The sequence below is a fragment of the Lutra lutra genome, chromosome X, assembly GCF_902655055.1.
Source record: "Lutra lutra chromosome X, mLutLut1.2, whole genome shotgun sequence".
In the NCBI taxonomy this organism is placed as follows: Eukaryota; Metazoa; Chordata; class Mammalia; order Carnivora; family Mustelidae; genus Lutra; species Lutra lutra.
Genome location: NC_062296.1, coordinates 49,737,009 through 49,760,192, shown reverse-complemented (window position 1 = coordinate 49,760,192; position 23,184 = coordinate 49,737,009). Strand labels below are relative to the sequence as shown.

At 45.1% G+C, this 23,184-nt stretch overlaps 1 protein-coding gene across 4 annotated transcripts in view; it reads right to left on the bottom strand.

The window, feature by feature from the left end:
* Positions 1 to 22,743, bottom strand: part of LOC125092250 (cationic amino acid transporter 3) — a 311,497-nt gene extending 288,754 nt beyond the window's left edge. The window contains exons 1-12 of one of the 4 annotated variants that reach the window (XM_047716627.1): positions 22,541 to 22,715; positions 21,145 to 21,544; positions 20,569 to 20,727; positions 20,210 to 20,387; positions 19,890 to 20,002; positions 19,519 to 19,741; positions 19,013 to 19,152; positions 18,801 to 18,903; positions 18,400 to 18,560; positions 18,030 to 18,196; positions 17,580 to 17,688; positions 17,054 to 17,445 (exon numbers count right to left, since the gene is read on the bottom strand). In XM_047716627.1, the coding sequence (XP_047572583.1) occupies positions 17,315 to 17,445; positions 17,580 to 17,688; positions 18,030 to 18,196; positions 18,400 to 18,560; positions 18,801 to 18,903; positions 19,013 to 19,152; positions 19,519 to 19,741; positions 19,890 to 20,002; positions 20,210 to 20,387; positions 20,569 to 20,727; positions 21,145 to 21,514 (1,854 nt within the window). In that variant the 5' untranslated portion in view covers positions 21,515 to 21,544; positions 22,541 to 22,715 and the 3' untranslated portion in view covers positions 17,054 to 17,314. Of the gene's footprint in view, positions 1 to 6,374; positions 6,433 to 7,110; positions 7,488 to 17,053; positions 17,446 to 17,579; positions 17,689 to 18,029; positions 18,197 to 18,399; positions 18,561 to 18,800; positions 18,904 to 19,012; positions 19,153 to 19,518; positions 19,742 to 19,889; positions 20,003 to 20,209; positions 20,388 to 20,568; positions 20,728 to 21,144; positions 21,545 to 22,540 lie in introns of those variants that run through there. The other 3 variants (XM_047716623.1, XM_047716624.1, XM_047716625.1) reach the window with 3 other exon arrangements.
* Between the last annotated feature and the right edge of the window lie 441 nt (positions 22,744 to 23,184).

Here is a 23,184-nt window from a genome sequence, read left to right as displayed (position 1 = left end):
CCTGTGTCAGGCTCCCTGCTCTGTGGGGAGTCTGTTTCTCTTTCTCTCTCTGCCCCTATAACCCCCACCTGCCCTCGCTTGTTCTCTCCTCTCTCTCAAATAAAATCTTTCAAAAATGAGTTGGATGAAGAACCTGAGAGGTAACAAGACAGATAAATAATTAGGACTAAAAATCAAAGCTCTAGTTGTAATAATGGGATTAATATAAGAAAAAAAAATTATAGGGGCACCTGGCTGGCTCGGTCAGTAAACATGTGACTCTTGATCTCAGGGTTATGAGTTCAAGCGCCACATTGGGCATGGAGCCTACTTAAAAAAAAAGTTATAGTCCTGCATTTAAGTCTTCAAAACTAACTGTACTAATATATGACAGGCAAGATATAACTTAACAGCCGCACGTACTTAAAAAGACTGAGGATTGGGGCACCTGGGTGCTTCAGTCAGTTACGCATCTGCCTTTGGCTCAGGTCATGATCCCAGGGTCTGGAATTGAGCCCCACATCGGGCTCCCTGCTCAGCAGGGAGCCTGCTTCTCCCTCTCCCTCTGTCTGCTGCTCCCCCTGCTTGTGCTTTCTCTCTGTCAAATAAAATCTTATAAAAAAATAAAAATAATAAAAATTTAAAAATAAAAATAGGGGCACGTGGGTGGCTCAGTTGTTAAGCAGCTGACTTCGGCTCAGGTCATGATCCCAGGGTCCTGAGATCAATCCCCACATCAGGCTCCCTGCTCTGCTGGGAAGCCTGCTTCTCCCTCTCCCACTCCCCCTGCGTGTGTTCCCTCTCTCACTGTGTGTCTCTGTCAAATTGGCCTCACCCTAAAAAAAGAAAAAAATAAATTCAATCTTAACTACATCAGTATCTAAGAGAATAATGATCACTCCTAAATGTAAAGAGGATTATTTTGTGCTGATCATATAAAACCTAAAATATTGTGTTGTTATGGATACCACGCTTCAAGGAATAACATGAGAAAATAGAACATTTTCAGAGGACAGCACACAAGATGATAAGGTGACTAGAAACCATGAAATACGAGGAATGACTGAACGAACTAAATATGCGTAATCTGAAGAAGAGACTTCCCAGGGGACATAAATATCTTCAAATAGTTGACAATCTGGCATGCAGAAAAGGAGTTACACTTATTTAGCCCCAATGGGTATAACTTAGAAGAATTTCTTCTTGGTCTTGAAACACAAAGATGGATGTTACGTCAATTCTCCCTAAGAAGAAAATGACCTAGAGCTGCCACATGGTTTTCTGGTAGTTTATTTATACAAAACTTGACTGAAAAAGTTACACGTACAGAAGAGAAAACACAAATGGCTAATAAATCTATGAAAATACATTCAATTTCACTAGTTATCAGGGAAATGGAAATTCAAACAATGCTCATGGAAAATGATAACATAAATGAAAATGAAACTGGCTGAGGATAATATAGGAACTCTGCACTATTTCTGTACTTTTTCTGTAAACCTAGAAGTATTCCAAAATAAAATGATAATTAAAAACAACAACACTGGGACCCCTGGGTGGCTCAGTTGGTTAAGCCGCTGCCTTCGGCTCAGGTCATGATCCCAGAGTCCTGGGATCGAGTCCCGCATCGGGCTCTCTGCTCGGCGAGAAGCCTGCTTCCCTCTCTCTCTCTCTCTCTGCCTGCCTCTCCGTCTACTTGTGATCTCTCTCTGTCAAATAAATAAATAAAATCTTTAAAAAAAATAAATAAATAAATAAAAAATAAAATAAAATAAAAACAACAACACTTTTCATACCTTCAAATTCTTTTAAGTCTGACAATACCATTTCTTAGCAAGGATATAGGGAAAAGTGAAAGGAAGAGGGAGTACAAATTATTAAAACTACTCAACAGCAATTTGACAATATTTATAAAATTAAGATGCCCATAGCTTTTGACCTAGAAGCTCCACTCCTAAATGTATACCCTGAACAGCACTGCCACTATACAAGGTAGCTACTAACCACATGTGACTACTGAGAACTTGAAATGAGGCAAGTCCAAAATGAGTTATGTTTTTAAGTACAAAATACATACCTGGGGGCACCAGGATGCCTCAGAGGGTTAAGGCTCTGCCTTCAGCTCAGGTCATGATCTCAGACTCCTAGGATCAAGCTCCACATCAGGCTCTCTGCTCAGCAAGGAGCCTGCTTCCCCCTCTCTCTCTCTGCCTGCCTCTCTGCCTACTTGTGATCTCTCTCTCTCTCTCTCTCTGTCAAATAAATAAATAAAATCTTTAAAAAAAAGGCGGGGGGGGGGGAACACCAGGGTGGCTCAGTGTGTTAAAGCCTCTGCCTTCGGCTCAGGTCATGATACTGGTGTCCTGGGATCGAGCCCCACATCGGGCTCTCTGCTCCAGGGGGAGCCTGCTTCCTCCTTTCTCTCTCTGCCTGCCTCTCTGCCTACTTGTGATCTCTGTCTGTTAAATAAATAAATAAAATCTTAAAAAAAAAAACTTAAGAAAAATACATACCTGACTTCAAAGACTTTGTACAAAAAAAGAACATAAAATATCTTGTTAATTTTTATATTGATTATATGATGAAATGATAACATTCTAGATATACTGAGCTATGTAATTTGTATGGTTTTTTAATTAATTTATTGAAGTAATCATTACACCCTACATGGGGCTCAAACTCACAACCCTGAGATCAAGAGTCGCATGCTCTTCTGAGCAAGACAGGTGCCCCTATAACCTGTATTGTTAAAATTTAATTGGGGCGCCTGGGTGGCTCAGTGGGTTAAGCCACTGCCTTCGGCTCAGGTCATGATCTTGGGGTCCTGGGATCAAGCCCTGCATCGGGCTCTCTGCTCAGCGGGGAGCCTGCTTCCCCCCTCTCTCTCTGCCTGCCTCTCTGCCTACTTGTGATCTCTCTCTGGCAAATAAACAAATTTTTTTAATGTAATTTATTTAGTTTTTTAATGTGGCTACTAAGAAATATAAAATTATTTGTGTTTGCACTGTTTCAGACAGTACTGCCCTAGAGCCTCACCCACAACTGCTCAAGAAATAAATAAATTTAGTGGGTCATAACCAACATTTTTTTAAAAGATTTTATTTATTTGACAGAGAGATCACAAGTAGGCAGAGAGAGGGAGAAGGTGCCCCATTAATGAAAAAGCATAGAATAGAAAATGTCATAGTGTAGGGAGAGGAGGGGGGTGGGGGAATGGGGTAACTGGGTAATGGACATTGGGGCAGGTATGTATTGTAATGAGCACTGGGTATTATATAAGACTGATGAATCACTGACTTGTACCCCTGAAACAAATAATACAGTACATGTTAATTAACTGAATTTAAATTTTTTTAAAATGTCATAGTGTATTGCATGTAATAAGGGTTATTTCATTAAACTTTTGACACATTGTGTAGATGTGATGTAAAATATATTTCCTTTCCATGGGTGGTGGCCATAATGTTTGGAAACTCCTGTTAGGGGCCCCTGGCTGACTAGGTCTGTAGAGCATGTGATTCTTGATCTAGGGCTGTAAGTTTGAGCCCCACACTGGGCATAGAGATTACTCAAAAAAAAAAAAAAAAAAAAAACAAGAAAAAGAAAAACTGCTAAATTCTCTGAAACACAATGTTCACTACAGTGTTGTTTGTAATAGCAAATATTTGAAACAACTCATACAGCCAACAAAGAAGATTAGATAAATTGTGGTATATTTATATTCAAAGTGAAGATTTTATTTATTTAAGAGAGAAAGGGAGAGACGGGCGCCTGGGTGGCTCAGTGGGTTAAGCCGCTGCCTTCAGCTCAGGTCATGATCTCAGGGTCCTGGGATCCAGTCCCGCATCGGGCTCTCTGCTCGGTGGGGAGCCTGCTTCCCTTCCTCTCTCTCTGCCTGCCTCTCTGCCTACTTGTGATCTCTGTCTGTCAAATAAATAAATAAATAAAAATCTTTAAAAAAAAAAAAGAGAGAAAAAGGGAGAGAGAGAATGCACAAGCAGGGGGATCTGCAGAGTGAGAGGGAGAACAGGCTTTCCGCTGAGCAGGGAGCCAGACCTGGGGCTCTATCCCAGGACACCAGGGATTGTGACCCGAGCTGAAGGGCAGATGCTTAACCAAATGAGCCACCCACATAGCCCCCCTTTTTAAAAGAATTTGGTTTATTTATTTTCAGAGAGAAAGAGATTTTTTTTAAGATTTTATTTGAGAGAGAGAGAGAGACTTGTATTCGAAGTAATAATACTAATCAGCCATGGAAACAAATGATTTAGAACTCAAATATCCATATGGGTAAATATGGAAAACACAATACTGAGCAAAAAAAAGAAAAGCTGCAGGGGTGCCTGGGTGGCTCAGTGGTTTAAGGCCTTTGCCTTTGGCTTGGGTCATGATCCCAGGGTTATGGGATCGAGCCCCATACTGGGCTCTCTGCTCAACAGAGGGCCTGCTTCCCCCTCTCTCTCTCTACCTGCCTCTCTGCCTACTTGTGATCTCTGTCTGTCAAATAAATAAATAAAATCTTTAAAAAAAAAAAAAAAGATAAGCTGCAGAAAAAAAAATCACACAAAAGGACAAAATTTAGGTAAAATTTTAAAGATGAAAGACTGGTACATGTAATCTTGTAGTTCTCTGAACAATGAACTATCTGAAGCATATGGCAAACTGTTAAGATTCAACAAAACTTAATAGTAGGTATACGGATAATATATTATCTTGTTCTCAGTACTTTTCTGTGTGCTTCAAATATTTATGTAAATACAAGGTCTCAAATACCATACACAATTGAACCTTGAACAACACGGGGGGGGGGGGCAGCAGTTAGGGACACTGACCCCTGCACATTTAAAAAAAATCAGCCTACGAATTTAACTCTCCATAAACTTAACTACTAATAGCCTACAGCTGACCAGAAGACTTACCAATAACAGTCAATTGACATATATTCTGCATGTTATGTTTATTATATACTGTATTCTTGTTATAAAGTAAGCTAATGAAAAGAAAATGTTAAAATCATAAGGAGAAATATTTACAATAACAGATTGTAAATAATCTGCATAGAAGTTGATCTGAGCAGTTCAAACCCTAGTTGTTTGAGGGTCAATTGTACTCAAAAGTCATAATCCCTATTTCATTTTTGTATCTTTAAGATACCATATCCTTTGGGTGCCTAGCTGGCTCAGTCAGTGGAGCATAAAATTTCTTTTAAGACTTTATCCATTTATTCATCAGAGAGTGAGTGCACACAAGCGGGGGGGGGGGGGGGGGGGGGGGGGGGGGGGACCTCAGACAGAGAGAGAAGCAGGCTCCCTGCTGAGCAAGGAGCCGGATGCCAGACTTGATTCCACAGCCCTGGGAACATGACCCGAGCTGAAGGCAGAAGCTCAACCTACTGAGCCACCCAGGCATCCCCAGAGCATGCAATTCTTTTTTTTTTTTTTTTTTTTTTTTTTTTTGAGCATGCAATTCTTGAACTCAGGGTTGTGGGCTTCAGTCCCGTGATGGGTACAGAGATAACTTAAAAACTAAAAATAAAATAAAATACATAAATAAAGATACTATGTCCTAAATTAAAACTTAAGGCTTTGGGAGAGCCTAGCAGGCTCAGTCAGTAGATCATGTGTCTTGATCTTGGGGTTGTGAGTTGGAGCCCCATGTAAAAATCAAAGACAAAATTAAAAAAATAAAAAGTTTTTTTTTAAAAGCTTAAGGATTACAAAAAAACTTAAGGCTTCACTGTTGTAGTTTTTAAATGACAAGCATTAACAAAACACTGACCTAATATATTTGTAGCCACCCTGCTTACAACATATTTCATTATTATGTGAATTTGAATGTGAATGCATTACAGGTCTAATCATGTCCCCAGAAAAAAAGAAATACCATAAACTCTCCCACATCTGGCATGGTTGAGGAATCTGGTGCTCTGGTCAATTAAATTGCTTTTGTTTATTAAGATTTCCCATAAATACCATACATGGATTACCAGTTTTTAAAATTAAGATACGATAAAATGCACTTAAGTCTAAAACTACACAGGATATAATTTATTTTTCACTGGTAATTATGGCAAGGCACTTCGGGATCTTGCAGTAATTTTTTTAATGTACTTTTAAAGCAGTGGATCTCTAATTCAGATTAAACCAGTGTTACTTTGCATGCCATAAAAATTCTCAGAAAACAAGCGATGAATTGTGAATTCTATTTCCTTATACTAGCTTATAAGAGGGTTCCAGAATCTTAAACATCTATGTTGTTTTTCTGGTACATAAATGAGAAAATTCAGACCTATGGACAGTCCAAAGAGATAAAATTCAGAAACAAAATACATTTAGATCTCAGATAAGGCAACAAACAACTTAACATTTTCTTTACTACCATGTAAAGCTATATACCTTTAAAATCCATGAAACGAAAATCAATATGGTCCATTTTTAAATCTCTGGTTCAGGCCTATGAAATAAGAAAATATTTTAATATTCTGTCCTTTATCCTTCGATCTCTCAATAAATCTCTTTACAAAGTTTCCAGTTACTTGTTATCCAAAGGGGAAAAAGTGTTTTAGAAATTTTAAAACTCAGAAAAAGCAGTTAATGAGGGGCAGGGCCTGGCTGTCGCATGCCAAGAACCGGGCCTGAACTAAATTTTCACGCGGTCTTTTCTTAACCATAGTCTGCCCCACAACAGGGAAACCAGGGCTCGAGGTACCCTGTGATTGGTCTGGCTGGTACTCGATGCCTCCTCCTAATTGGTTCAAAAATCTCCCCGCGTCACCACCCATACGTTCAAAGTATCCAATCGCTCGCTGTTGTTTTTCCCACTCTTGCAGACCTGCTAGCGCCTTCAGCTCCCCACCCCCAACAATCATCAACGGCCCAATTACAGCGGCATTTTGGTCGTTCGCCTCTAAACTTCTATCTCCCGCTTTCAGTGGCCGCACACCGCTCCCCATACTTAATCCAAGTCAAAAAACAAAAAACCCTCTGCTTTTACCCATTTTCCTTCACCTGAGTCGGCTAGAGCAACTCAGCAGTTCAAAACCACTGCCTCAGAGACCCTCTAAAAAGTATTAAACAAATGGCCACATCTTCTTGCTAGTTGTAAAGCACTCAGAACCTGTAGCTGACCCACCTTTAGCCCTTCCTACCTCCGCCGAGGTAGGATTCCGAACCTCCGCGAGGAACACGACCGCCACAGTTCCCTCTCCACAAACTCTGTCTACGGGTCCTTCGACGCTCAGAAGGCACCTCCCCCATAGTGACGTCAGCAAAGGCCACGCCCAATTGGCCTTTACCCTCTATGCCGGCGTAGGCGTAAGCGTAAGCGTCGTCGTCGTCGTCGGGGCACGGGGCGCCGTCTAGGCCTTAAATCCTAGGGTTGCGGCTTAGAAGGTCGGGGTTAGAATCACAGAGAGTAAGGAAATATGGTGCAATACTGAAAACACACTACCGTTATTGAGAGGGGTGCAGATGGCCAGGGTTACAGGCAAGCAGAGAGGAGGCCTTGGGGGAGATCGAAAAGGGTGAGAGGGAGAGAGCAGAAAGAGAGAGGGAGAGCGGAAAGAGAGAAGGAGGGAGCGGAAATAGAGAGGGGGGAGTGAGTGAGGGGGGAGAAGAGGAGAGGGGGAAGTGGGGGGAGAGGTGGAGGGGGAAGAGAGGAGGGGGGAGGGGGAAGTAGGGCGAAGGAAGTAAACAGTACTGCCCACTGGTTATTCAAGAGAGGCAAATGTCAGAAATATCAGAAGTTGAGGGGCGCCTGGGTGGCTCAGTTCTTAAGCGTCTGCCTTCTGCTGAGCTCATGATCCTGGGGTCTTGGGGTGGAACCCCACATGGGGCTTCCTGCTGGGCGGGGAGCCTGCTTCTCCCTCTCCCACTTCCCCTGTTTGTGTTCCCTGTCTCGGTGTATTCCTCTCTGTCCAATAAATAAATAAAGTCTTAAATATATATATATCAGAAGTTGAGAGGAATGAAAAACCCCGTAGTTCCAAGAAAGGTTTCTGCTGCCCAGCCCTTGTCGAATCTGAAGGAGACTGTCTAATGACTCCCCTGCAGGTTCCCAGTAAGGGCAGCAGTCCCACCCATCTCCAGACAAATGGTTTTAGGGATGGGGATGGAATATACAAGTAAACATGTTTGGTACCAGCTAAATATATGGATAATGCTTTCAACAAAGGAGTTGGCCTTTTACTGAAATCTCTATTCAGAGACAACAGTGTTAAAGCATGATGCCTCCAGATTTTGGGAAAAACCCCAAATCAAAACATTAACAAGCCTCCCGCCTCATAGCCCTCTTTTGAGGCTTGTGCACCTCAGTCAAGCCAAACATGAAGCTGGCTAGCAAGATGAAGAAAAGAGATTGTGGTTTCAATTCTGGAAACATTAAGAGAGTTTCCTCCTGGCCCTGACAGTCTCTGAGTCGGTCATTACCTGTCATGGAAAAGACGGAGCTTCTAAAAATAATTTCTTTTCCCTCTTTGAAATTTTCTGCATCTAAAGCACTTAGTACATTGAAGAAGAAAGGCAAAACAGGGGAAGTACTGCTATTAACGCCTCTTCTTTTGCATCCTGCAATTTGGTATTCATTTTACAATCCCAGATTGCTAAAATACACAAGGAAGTCTGGTGGAAAAGGGCGGTCGAGTATCTCATAGTTGACCGAATCCTCATGCACCATATACTAGTGCTAGCTACTCAGAATCTCATTGCCTCCATTTTTTCACCTATAAAATGGAAATAAAAGTAGTTCCAAGCTTCTCATTCAATGGAATAACATATGTAAAGCATCTAGAACACTGGCGGGCATGTAATTGGTAACAAGCGTGAATTTCCATTGTTGTTCTCCATTTCCTGGCTGGCAAACCAAGCGCTCCCAACTTCATCATCCCGCCCAGGCCCCTGGCTCTACCATAACTTTTTTGTTCATAAATGAACAGGGATGGTTGGGTTATGGACACAGGGGAGGGTATGTGCTATGGTGAGTGCTGTGAAATGTGTAAGCCTAATGATTCACAGACCTGTACCCCTGGGGCAAATAATGCATTGTATGTTAGTAAAAATAATAAATGAACAGGAAACAGGAGGAAACTTAGACCTTGGCTCTCCAGCCCATGGTGGTCCTTTCCCATACATCTTAGAAATCTTAGTGATTGGGGCGCCTGGGTGGCTCAGTGGGTTAAGCCTCTGCCTTTGGCTCAGGTCATGATCTCAGGGTCCTGGGATGGAGCCCCACATAAGGCTCTCTGCTCAGAAGGGAGCCTGCTTCCCCCTCTCTCTCTGCCTGCCTCTCTGCCTACTTGTGATCTCTCTCTCTCTGTCAAATAAATAAATAAAATCTTTAAAAATTAAAAAAGAAATCTTAGTGATTAATAATGTCTGTAGCTGGAATGCCTGGTTAGCTCAGTCGCTAGAGTATGCAAGACCCATCTTTGGGTCATGAGCTCAAGCCCCGCGCTAGGTGTACAGATTACTTTAGATTTTATTTATTTATTTGACAGACAGAGATCACAAGCAGGCAGAGAGGCAGGCAGGGGGAGAGAGGAGGAAGCAGGCTCCCTGCGGAGCAGAGAGCCCAATGCGGGGCTTGATCCCAGGACCCTGGGACCATGACCTGAGCCGAAGGCAGAGGCTTTAACCCACTGAGCCACCCAGGCGCCCCAATGTACAGATTACTTTAAAATAGCGTCTGTAGTAGGATGGATATGATATCACCCAAGATTATATAAGGCAAACAAGAATCAAATGACTCTTGATTATACTGACTGTAAATATGCCTCTAAATTCAGGGCTATGGAACTGGTACCACTGCATTGAATAAAAAATAAAAATACGCAGAAAAGGTGAAATAAAAAACAAACAAAAGTGAATAAAAAATATGCAGAAAGGGTGAAAGCCCTTATGTCATTGTATGGGTTTCTCCAGTGTTTCTGTTTTCGGTCTAGATAGCCTCCCTAGATGTTACCAGTAAGAAAGAATTAAGAGACAGGGAAAAAAGTAAAAGAAGAAGAAAGGAGATAATAAAGGAAGCAGGTGCATGTTGAGGAGGATATACAAGAATGAGTAAGAAAATGCCATTAAATGGCACTCAACAGGCTGTAGATTATCTTCCCTTACCCTGGCATAAACTACAAATTTTATTCTCCTGTTCCTTAACAAATTAATGCAGAAATGGTGAAATAGGTAAGCATATAAGGCAGCAGGTGAACAGCGTGGACTCTAATGAGAGCTTATGAAAACTCTCATTAATATGGGGCACCTGGGGGGCTCATTCTGTTGCGCATCTGACTTTTGGTTTCAGCTCAGATCATGATCTCCGGGTCATGAGATCCAGCCCCGCACCAGGCTCTGCTCTCAGTGCAGAGTCTGCTTGAGATCCTCTTCCTCTCTCTCTGCCCTCCCCCTCTCTCAAATAAATAAATAAATCTTTTTTAAAAAGACTCTCATTTATTGAGTAGGTTAAAAGACAGTCAGCGGGGCGCCTGGGTGGCTCAGTGGGTTAAGCCGCTGCCTTCGGCTCGGGTCATGATCTCAGGGTCCTGGGATCAAGCCCCGCATCGGGCTCTCTGCTTGGCGGGGAGCCTGCTTCCTCCTCTCTCTCTGCCTGCCTCTCTGCCTGCTTGTGATCTCTCTCTGTCAAATAGATGAATAAAATCTTAAAAAAAAAAAAAAAAGACAGCAACCAAGAATGCAAATTGGTTAATAAGCATGCATTACACCTTGTTAAAAAAAAAAAAAAAGAAAAACACCTTCAGAAAAAATATGCAATTATAGCCAGGAAAATTCTAAAAACGAAAAGGGTAATGGAGTAAAGGAGAGGGACTTGCTCTACCAGATATTAAAATTCCTGTAAATAAAATTTATGGTAATAGTGCAGACCGATATGGAAATGATTCAACTCAGTGAGGTAGAGTCATTCAAGAAAAAGTTCTGAAGCAACTACATAGCTATTTTTTTAAAAGATTTTATTTATTTGACAAAGAAAGATCAAAGTGGGCAGAGAGGCAGGCAGGGAAGAGGGAAGCAGGCTCCCCACCTAGCAGAGAGCCCCATGCTAGATCCCAGGACCCTGGGATCATGACCTGAGCTGAAGGCAGGAGCTTAATGACTGAGCCACCCAGGCACCCCAAAAATCCCATGTTCTACCAACTGAGCCAGCCAGACACCCCAAGAAGCTATTTTCATTAAAGGAAAAAACCCACAGGAAGATGAGGGAGTTTTATCTGATGGGCATGTATTTTCTCATTAAAGTATGAGGCAGTCAAGAGCAGAGAGTAGGAGGGAGAGATTTGAAGAATGTGAATAAGGTAAGAAACAGTTGTTTTAGAGAGGGGAATTGGAGAGAAAAAAAAAGGTTCCCAGGTAGTGGTGAGGACCTAGTGAAGGCTGACGGTTGTTAAGCTGCCCAGGTTTAGGATTGCCTCCAAAACTCCTGAACCCCACAGGTGCGATGTTCGGATTCCTCTGGGGGCAGGGCGTAGGACTCTGGAATACTGCCTAGGGAGGTGAAGGTATTTGCAAGAGTCATAATGATAATAAATTCAGGAATTTAAGTGGGAAAGGGAGCAAGCAAATACTGGCAGAACCCGATAAAATAAGAGAAAAATGTATGTGGGAGGGGAGAATGAATTAGGGGATTCATGAGGTCAAAGAATTATTGTTGTGGGGTTACTTGAGCAAGTGAGTTGGGGAAGCTGTGGACAGAGAACTTGATGTTTGAATTCGTGGTTTCACAGGTGTACATTCTGGCAAGATCTAGATTATAACGGTGTGACTGGGCAGTTGAGGTACATTCATTGAACCGAATCACAGAACCGCTTTCCTTCACTCGTTCGAACGTTCTCATCCACACTTCCCTGCCCTTAGACTAAGCTCTGAAAGTAATGACCTTCAAAGGGTCTGACTGGAAGGTATGTTTCCTGTCCTATTTTTCCACTTCATCCCTTCAACATCTGAGGCTGTAGGCACACCATTCTCAATTTCTTGTCTTTATGACCAAGGTTCCCTCCTCCTGAAATGCTCTACCCGTTGCTGAAATTACACATTTTACCTATCCTTTGTGCCTCAGTTTAAGAGCCTCCACCTCCATGAAGACTTCCCAGAACTCCCTGATTTGAGTTCTTCATGGGATTTCATGCATAGCTCTCAGGACACTTGCTTATTTCCTGCTTGGTGTCTTTGTAGGTATTTGGGCCAAGTTTATCCCTGACTTCTTGAGGAGATTAGACCATGCCTAAAGCCATCTATAAACTCAGCATCCTAAAGAGATTACTGACTAACTGCCTAAGGGTTTCCAAAGTGCAGTATTTAACAGTTCCCTCTTATCCACAGGGGGTATGTTCCAAGACTCCCAGGAAATGCCCAAAACCACAGAGAGCACTGAACACGATATATACTATTTCTTCCTGCGCAGACATACCTATGATAAAGTTTATTTATAAATTCGGCACAATAAAGGATTAACAATGGTAATGAAATAGAACAAATATGACAATATCCTGAGTAATGTGAATATGGTCTCTCTCAAAAGATCTTGTACTATACTCACCTTTCTTCTGGAGAGGATGTGAGATGATAAAATGCCTACATGATAAGATGAAGCGAGGTGAATGATATAGGCACTGATGTAGCATCAAGCTACCACTGAGCTTCGGACTATACATGAGGACCGTTGGCTTCCAGACCATGGTTGATGGAAGTGGGGGGTGGCAGAGAAACCATGGAAAGCTAAATGCATTTAAGGATTATTTGGTACACAGCCAAACATTTTTGAATAGTTGGATATTTCTTTTAATGTGTCTCAGGGAAATACTTTGCTTTTTATGTATGATAGTGGTAAAATGTTTTCCTTTTTTTTAAGATTTTTTTTTAATTTATTTGATAGAGGTCACAAGTAGGCAGAGAGGCATGCAGAGAGAGAGGAAGGGAAGCAAACCCCCCGCGGAGCAGAAAGCTGGTCATGGGGGCTCGATCCCAGGACCCCGGGATCATGACCTGAGCCGAAGGCAGAGGCTTTAACCCACTGAGCCACCCAGGCGCCCCCAAATGTTTTTCTTTTAAGTAAATGTATTAGGGCACCTGACTGACCAAGTCAGAAGAGTGTGCTGTGCTACTCTTGACCTTGGAGTCATGAGCCCCAGGTTGGATATACAAATTATTTAAATAAAACTTTATAAATAGGGGCACCTGGGTGGCTCAGTCAGTTAAGCATCTGCCTTCAGCTCAGGTCATGATCCTGGGGTCCTGGGATCAAGCCCCAGGCCGGGCTCTTTGCTCATTGAGGAGCCTGCTTCTCTCTCTCTCTCTCTCTCTCTCTCTGCCCTTCCCCCCCTCAGGCTTCTGCAAGTCCTCTCCCCCCTCTCAAATCAATAAATAAAATCTTTAAAAATAAATAAGTGTAGGGGCGCCTGGGTAGCTCAGTAGCTTAAAGCCTCTGCCTTTGGCTCAGGTCATAATCCCAGGGTACTGGGATCGAGCCCAGCATGGGGGAGGGGCGTGGTCTCTGCTCAGCAGGGAACATGCTTCCTCCTCTCTATCTGCCTGCCTCTCTGCCCGCTTGTGATCTCTGTCAAATAAATAAATAAAATTTTAAAAAATAAATAATTAGGGGGCACCTGGGTGGCCCAGTGGGTTAAGGCCTCTGCCTTCCTCTCGGGTCATGATCCCAGGATCCTGGGATCCAGCCCCACATCGTTGTCCGGCTCTCTGCTCAGCGGGGAGCCTGCTTCCCCTCCTCTCTCTCTGCCTGCCTCTCTGCCTACTTGTGATCTCTGTCAAATAAATAAATAAAATCTTTAAAAAAATAAATTAAAAATATAAATATAAATAAATAAGTGTATTTAAGCTTTAAAAAGTGAGGGTTTTGGTTTTTTTTAACATTACAGGAATTACACAAATAGAGAAAAATTCCTGAAGGTCTGAAGTATGGGAAACATCGCACTGAATAAAAAAAGGCTAGGAAACCAAAGCAGAGAACTAGTCCATCCTTCATAAATGATTTATTTCAACAGTAGAACCAAAATGTATTCACTTTCTCCATTGACAATCTTCGTTAAGCATGAAAATACCAGAACAGCCCATCTTATAAAACAAAATCCTCTTGACTCCCTTTGGCTGGTGGCTTGAAACGCTGTACCTGCTTCCTCACCCTCCATTTACTCTACCCACTGCCTTAGGACCCCCATTCCTACCATCTGACCAAAACTACTCATGAAATGATCAAATTACCTACTGACAAAGCCAATAAACCCTCTTCTGTCCTCATCTTACTTAACGTGGCTCTTTAGGCAGCATTTGGCATCACTGACTGTTCTTGGAAAGTCCTTTCCTCCCTAGACTTCCCACATCACTGTACTTTCTCTTCAGTCATTCTTTCTTCATCTCTGGTGCTGAATCTTCTTTCATCCCTTAAATGTTAGAGGTCCCCCAATTTTTTACTGTTATTTTTTACTGTTATGATGATTATAAAATGAATGAGAAAAGTAATGCTTCTATCTGGTTAGGAAAACTGAAAAAGTACAGAAGAAAAACCAGAAGTTAAGTTTCCTATATATTTTTCCAGAAAAAAAAAATTATGATAAACAGACATCACACAAATGTTCTGCACCTTGGGGTTTTTGTTCCATTTTGTTTTGTTCCTACTTAATAGTCTATCTTGAAGAGCTTTCTGTATCACCTCTTGGCACATAGAATTCTATGTCATTTTTTTACTGGCTCTGTAAATATTCCACCGAATTAATGTATTGTAACTTAACTAGTTCTTTGCTGATGTACACTCGGTAGCTTCCAAGTTTTATTGTCTTAAAATGTCACAGTAAATATCCTTATATAAGTGAAATTTTAAAAATTCCTGTAAGTGTAATTGTCAGATCAAAAGGAATGTTTTTAATTCTTGTATTATCAAATTACTGTCACAAAAGTTACAACAATGTAATCCCCATCAAGCATAAGACTGTCTGTTTCCCCTCACTTTTGCCAACACCAAATCACTGAACTTTGGTTTATTGAGGGGGGCACCTGGCTGGCTCAGTCTGTAGAGCACACAGCTCAGGGTTGTGGGTTCAAGACCCACATTGGATGTAATTTGTAACAAATTACAAAAATTTGTTTTGCTGATCTATAAGGTTAAGAACTGAGTTCTCAATTGTTTTGTCTTGAATTTAATGAGTGAGGCTGAGTATCAGTATTTGTTGGTGTTACATATTTTTTCCTGCAAACTATTTATATCCTTGATTCAACTATCAGTTTATTCATCTTACTGATTTTTTTAAAGATTTTATTTATTTATGTGACAAGGAAAGAGATACTGAGAGAGGGAACACAGGCAGGGGAAGTGGGAGAGGGGGAAGCTGAGCAGGGAGCCTAAAGCAGGACTCAATCCCAGGACCCTGGGATCATGACCTGAGCTGAAGGCAGATGCTTAACCACTGAGCCACCCAGGCGCCCCTCATCTTACTGATTTGAAAGAGCTCTTTTTATATAAAGATAATTATATAACTTATACTAGAGGTTTCTTTTTTTTTAAATAATCCCTAAGCCCAATGGGGGGCTTGAAATCACAACCCCAAGATCAAGACTCACATGTTCTACCAACTGAGCCAGCCAATCTCCCCCAAATATACATGTGTGCTCTGAGTTGATGGCCCCCAAATCTTAAACTCTAGCCTGGACTTCTAGCCTAGCTTCAAGTTCCAGTTGTTGATTACATATCTTGACCTATATGAAGCTAAATTCTTATATGTTTATAAACTAGCATATCTTGATCTGATTTCATCTTTCCCCCAATATGCTACTCCTCTTTTGCCATCTTGGCTAATAATCTGATCACCCAATCAGGAATTTCATGCAGAAATCGAAGCCATCCACTTCTTTCTTACCTCCTACATCCAACTGACCAAGAACCCTAAAATATGTTACCCAAATGATCGCAACATCCTCCTAATTACTACTAGCAATGTCACACAAGGGTGAAATGGTGACTGTTATCCCGCTGCTCTAACTTCCCCCAGCCTCTTTGGAAGCACCCCCCTTGCTGCTGTGGGGACTAACAAACCCAACCATCTTCCTTAGACTCCTTCACTACCTGCCCCCCTCCCCTGCACACTCGCACCATTTACAAAGAGAACGTCTGAATTCCTTGGTAGGATATACAAAGCCACCCACACTGTTCCTATGGTCTGCTTTATTTCACAACCCCACACAGGCTACCCTCCAACCGCACTAACCTACAGGCCATTCCTCCAAATACAACGTGCTTCTTCACACTTCGTGGCTTTGTGCACACCACTCACCAACAAACAAGCCCTCCTCTCAGTCCACTTCAGGAACACCCATTCAAGACTCAGGTCAAGGATGTCCTTCTTTTATGTTTCTGTAGCAATCAGCACTCACACCTCCCCCAGTGTCAAGTCACATCATTTATTTCATGTGTACCTGCTTCACCCCCTCTAGATGGTGAGTTCCTTGAGGGCAGGGACTAGAGGTTTTATTCATATTTGTATCCCAAGCACCCGGCTCCATTGTTGAATAGGTGGATGAATGAATCATTCTCGGTCTGAGCAAAGCTCTGACCTCTGCTGCCTTACCACTTCTACAGCCATTGGGATCTACACGGATATACAGTCCTCTACCAAACCCCACTCCGGTCTACCCCTCCTCCCAGCAGGGCCAAATACCCTAGCCAAAATTGCTGTTACCCAGGCAGTCACAAGAGTCTGGGTCCGGTCCAACTAGAAGGGGTGGAACAGAAGACAATGGTCTCAGTGTAGGTCCTGACCAATGCCAGTGTGGAGATCAGAGTCCACCCCCAAATCTCAAAGGCAAGTATTGCCGTCCTACTTACTCAGAAGCTAACCTTTAGTATAGCAAGAGGGAAACCTATCTCAAGATCATTCCTTTAAGTGGGACTAGGCTTGACAAGTGCTCACGCCACCCTCCTCCAACCCTGAGCCAACAAGAAACACACAGGCACAACAGATCCTTTAGCGGTGACTGGAGCAAATGCAGCACACTTATCTGAAGCTCTCTCCACACCAAAAAGTCAGGCCCCACATCATCTCTAGCAAGCAAAGAACAAGACATGGTTTCTTTTTCTGGTTTCTTTTTAATAATTTTGTAAAAGCCAGGAAGCAGCTACAGACATGATCAGAAAGGAGACCACTAAAAATAAAAATTTAAAAACCAAGAGGAGAAACAGCAAAGACACATCCTTCACTCCACAACAAATACAGAGCTCTGTTAGTGGTCCCCCACCCACATCCCACAGGAGCCCTAGCTTCCCGTGTGCTCAAGGGTGCTCACCATTATTGTGCAGGGGGACCAGACAGCATTCAGGGGTGATGACATCAGATCGAATGAGTACAGGCACTGCTGAGATCAAGGTCTACAGTTTTGGCCCTAGACTTGAGTGGGGCTTGGTTACTCTTAACCTCCTCCAGGCTGTGCTGGATCCCATAGCCGAAGTAGATAGCAAAGCCTAGTGGGGAAAGGGAGCTGTGAGGTAGGGAAATAGTGACCCGTAAAGGCTTCACATGTCTCCCTACATGAGACCAAGAGGGAAAAGGATCGGGGTAGGACACCCAGGACTACTTTTCCCCAGTGGATACCTACCAATCAGCATCCAGACCCCAAATCGGGCCCAGGTACCCGCTGTCATCTGCATCATAAGGTAAACATTCACAAAGATGCTCACTAGTGGGAGGAGAGGCAAAGCAGGTACCTGGGAACAAAGCAAAATCTTCTTTGTATATCCCATGAGGTGACCTAGAAAGAGATCCCTAACCTACTCGCCTAGAAAGGGAGGGTCCAGCTCCTACTCATCTTGTGTATTTCAACGCCCACTACACTGCACCTCCTACAGGACTCCAAGGATACACAGTTTGGGGAAACAGAGCTGGAAAGGAACTACGGAGGGTGAGAGAAGTATTCGGCCTAGGTTTCTCTGGTATCTCTCCTTCCTCATCCAATTAAAGAATATTTACGAACCTTATTAGAGCCCAAAGCATCTGGAGCCTGCTCTTCTGAGATGGGTGGGGAGGTGGGAAGAAAGAAGTCATTTACCTTGAAGTGCAGGGGAGTGGGACTCTGTGGCTGTCTCCAGATGACCCCAGTGATCCCAGTAATGAGCATCAGAAGCAGCACAACCACTGCGGTCCACACCGGGTCTCCAGAAAGCAGTGGGATGGGCCACTGGGCCAATACCAGGCAAAGAAGAGTCAGGAGCAGGGCTTCAAGGGTCAAGGTGAAGAATATCAAAACCAGATCTTGAGACCAGCATGTGAAGATATCAGACACCCCATTCCAAGGAAGGCCACGCTCTCTCTAGTTCATCCTCAGCCACCAAATGCCACACATTCCACCACACCCACCCCTGCCACCCCATCACAGCGACCTCGAAACCACCACCCTAGAGAAAAATTTCATTGCTCACCAAGCAATGAGGAACACACATAGACAACTTGGCCAGAGAGCGGAGTGGGGATGGGGTTGAGAGGACAGAAGAGTCCCTGCAGGGTCAGCTTCTCTGCTTTGGGGAGCTTCTCCTCCTGTAACTCCACCTCATCTTCACCATTCCTCAGCTCAGGCTGATACCTGAGGCAGGAGTAAGAAGGCAGGATTAAGGACGACCCCTAACTGCTTTAGCATCTTCTCCCACGCAGCTTAACCTCCCTCATGATTAAGGGTCCAAGCTCTTTTTGGCGGGCTGGGCTGTCCACATCCCTCCAGGAGGGTCAGGATAAGGCAGGTGGAGGAAGGAGGAGGAATAGACCTCTAGCGTTCCTCAATCCAAGAACAAAAAAACCCAATCCCGATTTACAGAGAGACTCTCACCTGAGGATGAGAACACAAACAGCCACCAGAGAGTAAGCCAGCAGGGTCCCGATTGACATGAGGTCCACAAGATCAGTGAGTTCAAAGAGGAATGCCATGAATGCTGAAATTGATGGGCAGAAACCAAGAAATGAGAGAAGGGAAGAGCAGAGTTAAGGGAATTGGTGAAACAACTAGGGGAAGGGCAAAGACTTTTTTTTTTTTTTTTTTACCTGCAATAATACCAGAGACCACAGTGGCCACGATGGGGGTGTGTGTGCCCGTGTGGACCCTGGCAAGGATACGGAACAGGAGGCCATCCTCTGCCATCGCATAGATCACCCGAGGCATGGGGAACATAGAGCCTAAGAGGCTGAGAGAGGAATGGCCAGAGTGGCATGAGTTCACTGAGGTCTCTGTACCCACCCAGCCTTCTCCTCACAGCCCCTTTTTTTTTTCCTTAAAGAATTTATTTATTTGACAGAGAGAGACAGAGAGAGAGAGTGAACGCAAGCAGGGGAAGTGGGAGAGGGAGAAGCAGGTTCCCCGCAGAGCTGGGAGCCCAACACGGGGCTCGATCCCAGGACCCCGGAATCATGACCTGAGACGAAGGCAGACACTTAACCCACTGAGCTACCCAGGTGCCCCTCCTCAAAGCCCTTTGAAGGGGTATTCGCGAGCACTGAATGCTAAAGCCTAATATTCCTACAGTAGAGGAAAACAAACGTTCGCCACTGACCTGGTAGAAAGAGCACAGAGGGATCCAATAGCCACAACATAGCGGGCAGGGGCCCAACCAGTATAAAGAAATGCCTCAGGCAGGGGACTCTCGGGTTGAAGCTGGTAGTAAGGCATCATAAGGGTAAGTGCCGAAGAGACCCCAAAATACGCCAAAAAGCAGACGAACAGTGAAATCACGATGCCCACAGGGATGGAACGCTGGGGATTCTGGGCTTCCTCGCCTGCAGGAAGGGGTACAAGTTTCGGAATTAGGGAAGCAGGTCCCCTCCCCTACACCCCCCAACACCCCCCCCCTCCGCCGCCAATGTGCATGCCACCGGAGCATACATTGTACCCCGGCCCCCGACAGAACCAGAGTGACTGTGTTACCAGTGGTAGCAATACAGTCGAAACCAACAAATGCATAGAAACAGGTAGCTGCTCCTCGGAGAATCCCCTCGAAGCCGAAAGGCACAAATCCTCCAGAGCCCAGGGGGCCCAAGCTAAAATGCAAGAAACAGATAGAAAAGGTAAAAGGTGTGTTCAGCCTCCTCTGCCTTTTCTCTGATGCCAAACTACTCTGCCAGGTCTTTGAGGCCTCAGCTCCCATTCCTCCTCCCCGACCCAATCCCGAAGCCCTTAGCATGGCTTCCCCCTTGGCTCTCCCTCATGCTCCCAGCCCTGCAGCTCCTGAGAGTTAATGTCTTAACCTATTGGTGTCATTGAGGCCAGCTATGGTCAGTCTGTAGTCCTCTTCTGTGAGTTTCCAATTGTGCAGGTCCCCCTTAATGAAGCCCGAGATGATGACAAAACCGAGAACCAAAAGGTTCACCACCGTGAACACTTTGGTGACCAGGGCTGACTCACTAGCCCCCAGAGCCAGCAATCCTGTGGGAAAGAAGCAGTCAGGACTCAGAAAAGTCCTCCATCGGAGCTTTGTTTCCCGCTTCCGTGCACAGCTTTCCCACTCAGCTTATCTTCTTTCTCACCATTATCCCCTCCACCAGCCCTGTCTCTGGCTTGGTCCCTCCTAGCCCTGCCCCCACCGGTTCCCTGTGTCTTCCCTCACCAGTGAGCAACAACACAAGGCCCAGAGCAAAGAAGTCTGGATATTCTGCGAGGACATGGGGAACATGCAGTGAGATACTCCCCTGCAGGGTCTGAGAGATTTGGTTCCCAATCAGGTTGTCAAACGCCGAGCTCCAGGCCCGGGCCACACTGGCTGTACCTGGGGGAGCAGAGGGGAAAACAATGGGGTCAATTCCCCCCCCCCCAGAAACCAGTCACACAAATAATCCCTGCTGTTTTCATCTATTCTTACTTTTTTTGTTTTTTAAGTGGGGTCTACACCCAGAGTGGGGCTTGAACTCACAACCTGAAGATCAGGAGTCAGCATGTTTCACCAACTGAGCCAGCCAGGCGCCCCTAGCCTTGCTTTTTAAAAAACCAAAACCAGTCAATTTACGACCCCAGGACAGAGGTTAAGGAGAACGAACAATTTCTCCACACCTTCAACCTTCCCAGCCGGCCCCCCAACACACACACATTTAGGGGTACTGAAGTCCTGTAAATGTTAATTTATCACTTCACCATCGCGCCCCTTCATTGGCCGTGCACAGGATCCCTCCCGGCCCCAGCATCTCACCTATAACATAGGACAGGATGAGGTTCCAGCCCGTGGTGAAGGCCCAGAGCTCACCCACTGTGACATAACTGTAGAGATATGCAGAACCAGAACGGGGGACTCGGGCACCAAACTCCGCATAGCACAATCCGGCCAACACAGAAGACAGGGCGGCCACCAAAAAGCAGATCACAATGGACGGTCCTGCTTTATCTTTGGCCACCTCACCAGCCAGGACATACACACCTGCACCCAAGGTGCTGCCCACACCCAGGGCCACTAAATCCAGGGTGCTCAGGCATCGGGCAAGGCGAGTCTCAGCCATGCCTGGCTCCAGCGCCCGTCTGCGTACCAGCTTTTGACCCACTCTGCGAAGGGCCCGCCACAGCATTCTAGCTGAAATTTCAGAGGAGCCTAAGATCTGGTGAAAAACAAGACAAAAAGCCCTTCAATGGGGCTCATTATCCCTAAGCTCTGAGAGTGCATGACAATACCCACTCCATCCGGCAAAGGAGCGGTGGGGGGATGGGGAGGACATTTAAGGGGCAAAAGCAAGTGTCTTCCTCTAACCTCAGTCTCTTCTTTAACAAGTAGGAATAAACAGTAACTCACAGGTTTGTAGGACTAAATGCACAAAAGACATGTGGAAGGCCCCTGCGGTACAGAAGCCAGGCACCTCATTGAGTGCTCAGTATCAGTCTCTCTCTTTCTCTCTCTCTCTGACGGGGTAATTAGGGTTTATCCTTGACCCTAACCCAGGAACCATGGAACCTAATCTGGGTCCATTCCCTGGCCTGTAGAATTAAACAGAACTCACCCCAGGAGCAACCAGCAAATAAATCTAGGGAGAACCCCCTTCTCACATCCACTATCCACGTTCCTTTTCGGTGCTTACCCCAAGGGTTACTTAATAGGCAAGGTTCCTACACTGCCAGGAGGGCGGGGCGGGGGGGAAACCGACCTCCCCGGCAGATCAAAAAGTGAGCACCGACTCAATTTCACCCCTACTCACCAAGCCCACACCGGGTAAATCGTGCTACTGTCGCCCAGGGGAGTAAGCAAATGTTCCCCCACTTCCTCCCGCCCCTGCAAGGCTGACCAGCAAGAATCAACAGTGGGGCGGGGCTTCGACATCTGAAGATTTGGAGATGCACCCTGAGAGGGGCTCCAGGGCAGCCCGAAATTGCTTGCAACAGAGAGGGGTTCCACCCTACGCCCCCCAACTCAGCTCCCGGCTTCATCTAGAAACGGTCTGGGGCTGAGGTGGAGACGGGAGCCATCCCGGGGCCGGGGTCTCGCCCAGCAACAGGTCACGGCCGCGTTGATGCAACTGCACGCTATGGTTGCCGGGGAATCCTAGGTATGCCCAGACCCTCGCAGTCCCCTTCCGACACACCTGTCGGCCCCCGAGGCTTACCAGAGAGCTGTTGCAAGCCCAGGGAGAGGCGAGTCTCAGATTGGGTTGGGTGAGGCTGAGTTAAACCGAGTTGGGTTGGGGATACCGACTTCGTTGTTCAGGCTTCAAAGCTGCGGCTTGGGGTCGTTGCGCGCCAAGCGCCCCCCTTATATACACCCGGAGGCGGAGCCGGTAACGTCATGGAATCCCACCCCCAATCCTCCTTCCACCACAGAGACACAACAGACACACGTACACTCTCTGTCTCTCTTTCTGTCACTCTCTCTCATTCACTCATTCCTCGGCTTTGCAAAAAGGATTGCTTGCAGCCGGAGACGGCTTCCCACTTGCCACAGCAAGCCCAGCGTGGCAAGGAGCAAGAAAGCAGGGGACAGGCGAGGAGAGGGTGGCCTTTTCCCATTCTCCGAGTTTCTAGTCAGAGCGGGACAATGAGAGGCTTCCTGGCCTGAGACCCCGTGGGATTTTCTACCTTTGTGCCTTAAGGGTCAGAATTTGTGATTGGCGGCAGTGGGGGAGGGAGGAAGAAGTGGAGGAGGAAACGGCACAGGAAGTCTCCAACTCACTCTCCCTCAGTCATCCTTAGCTTGCTTTTCGACACGAGGTTCCTTCACCCCGGAAATCTTTCCCAAGGACCATGCCAAGAT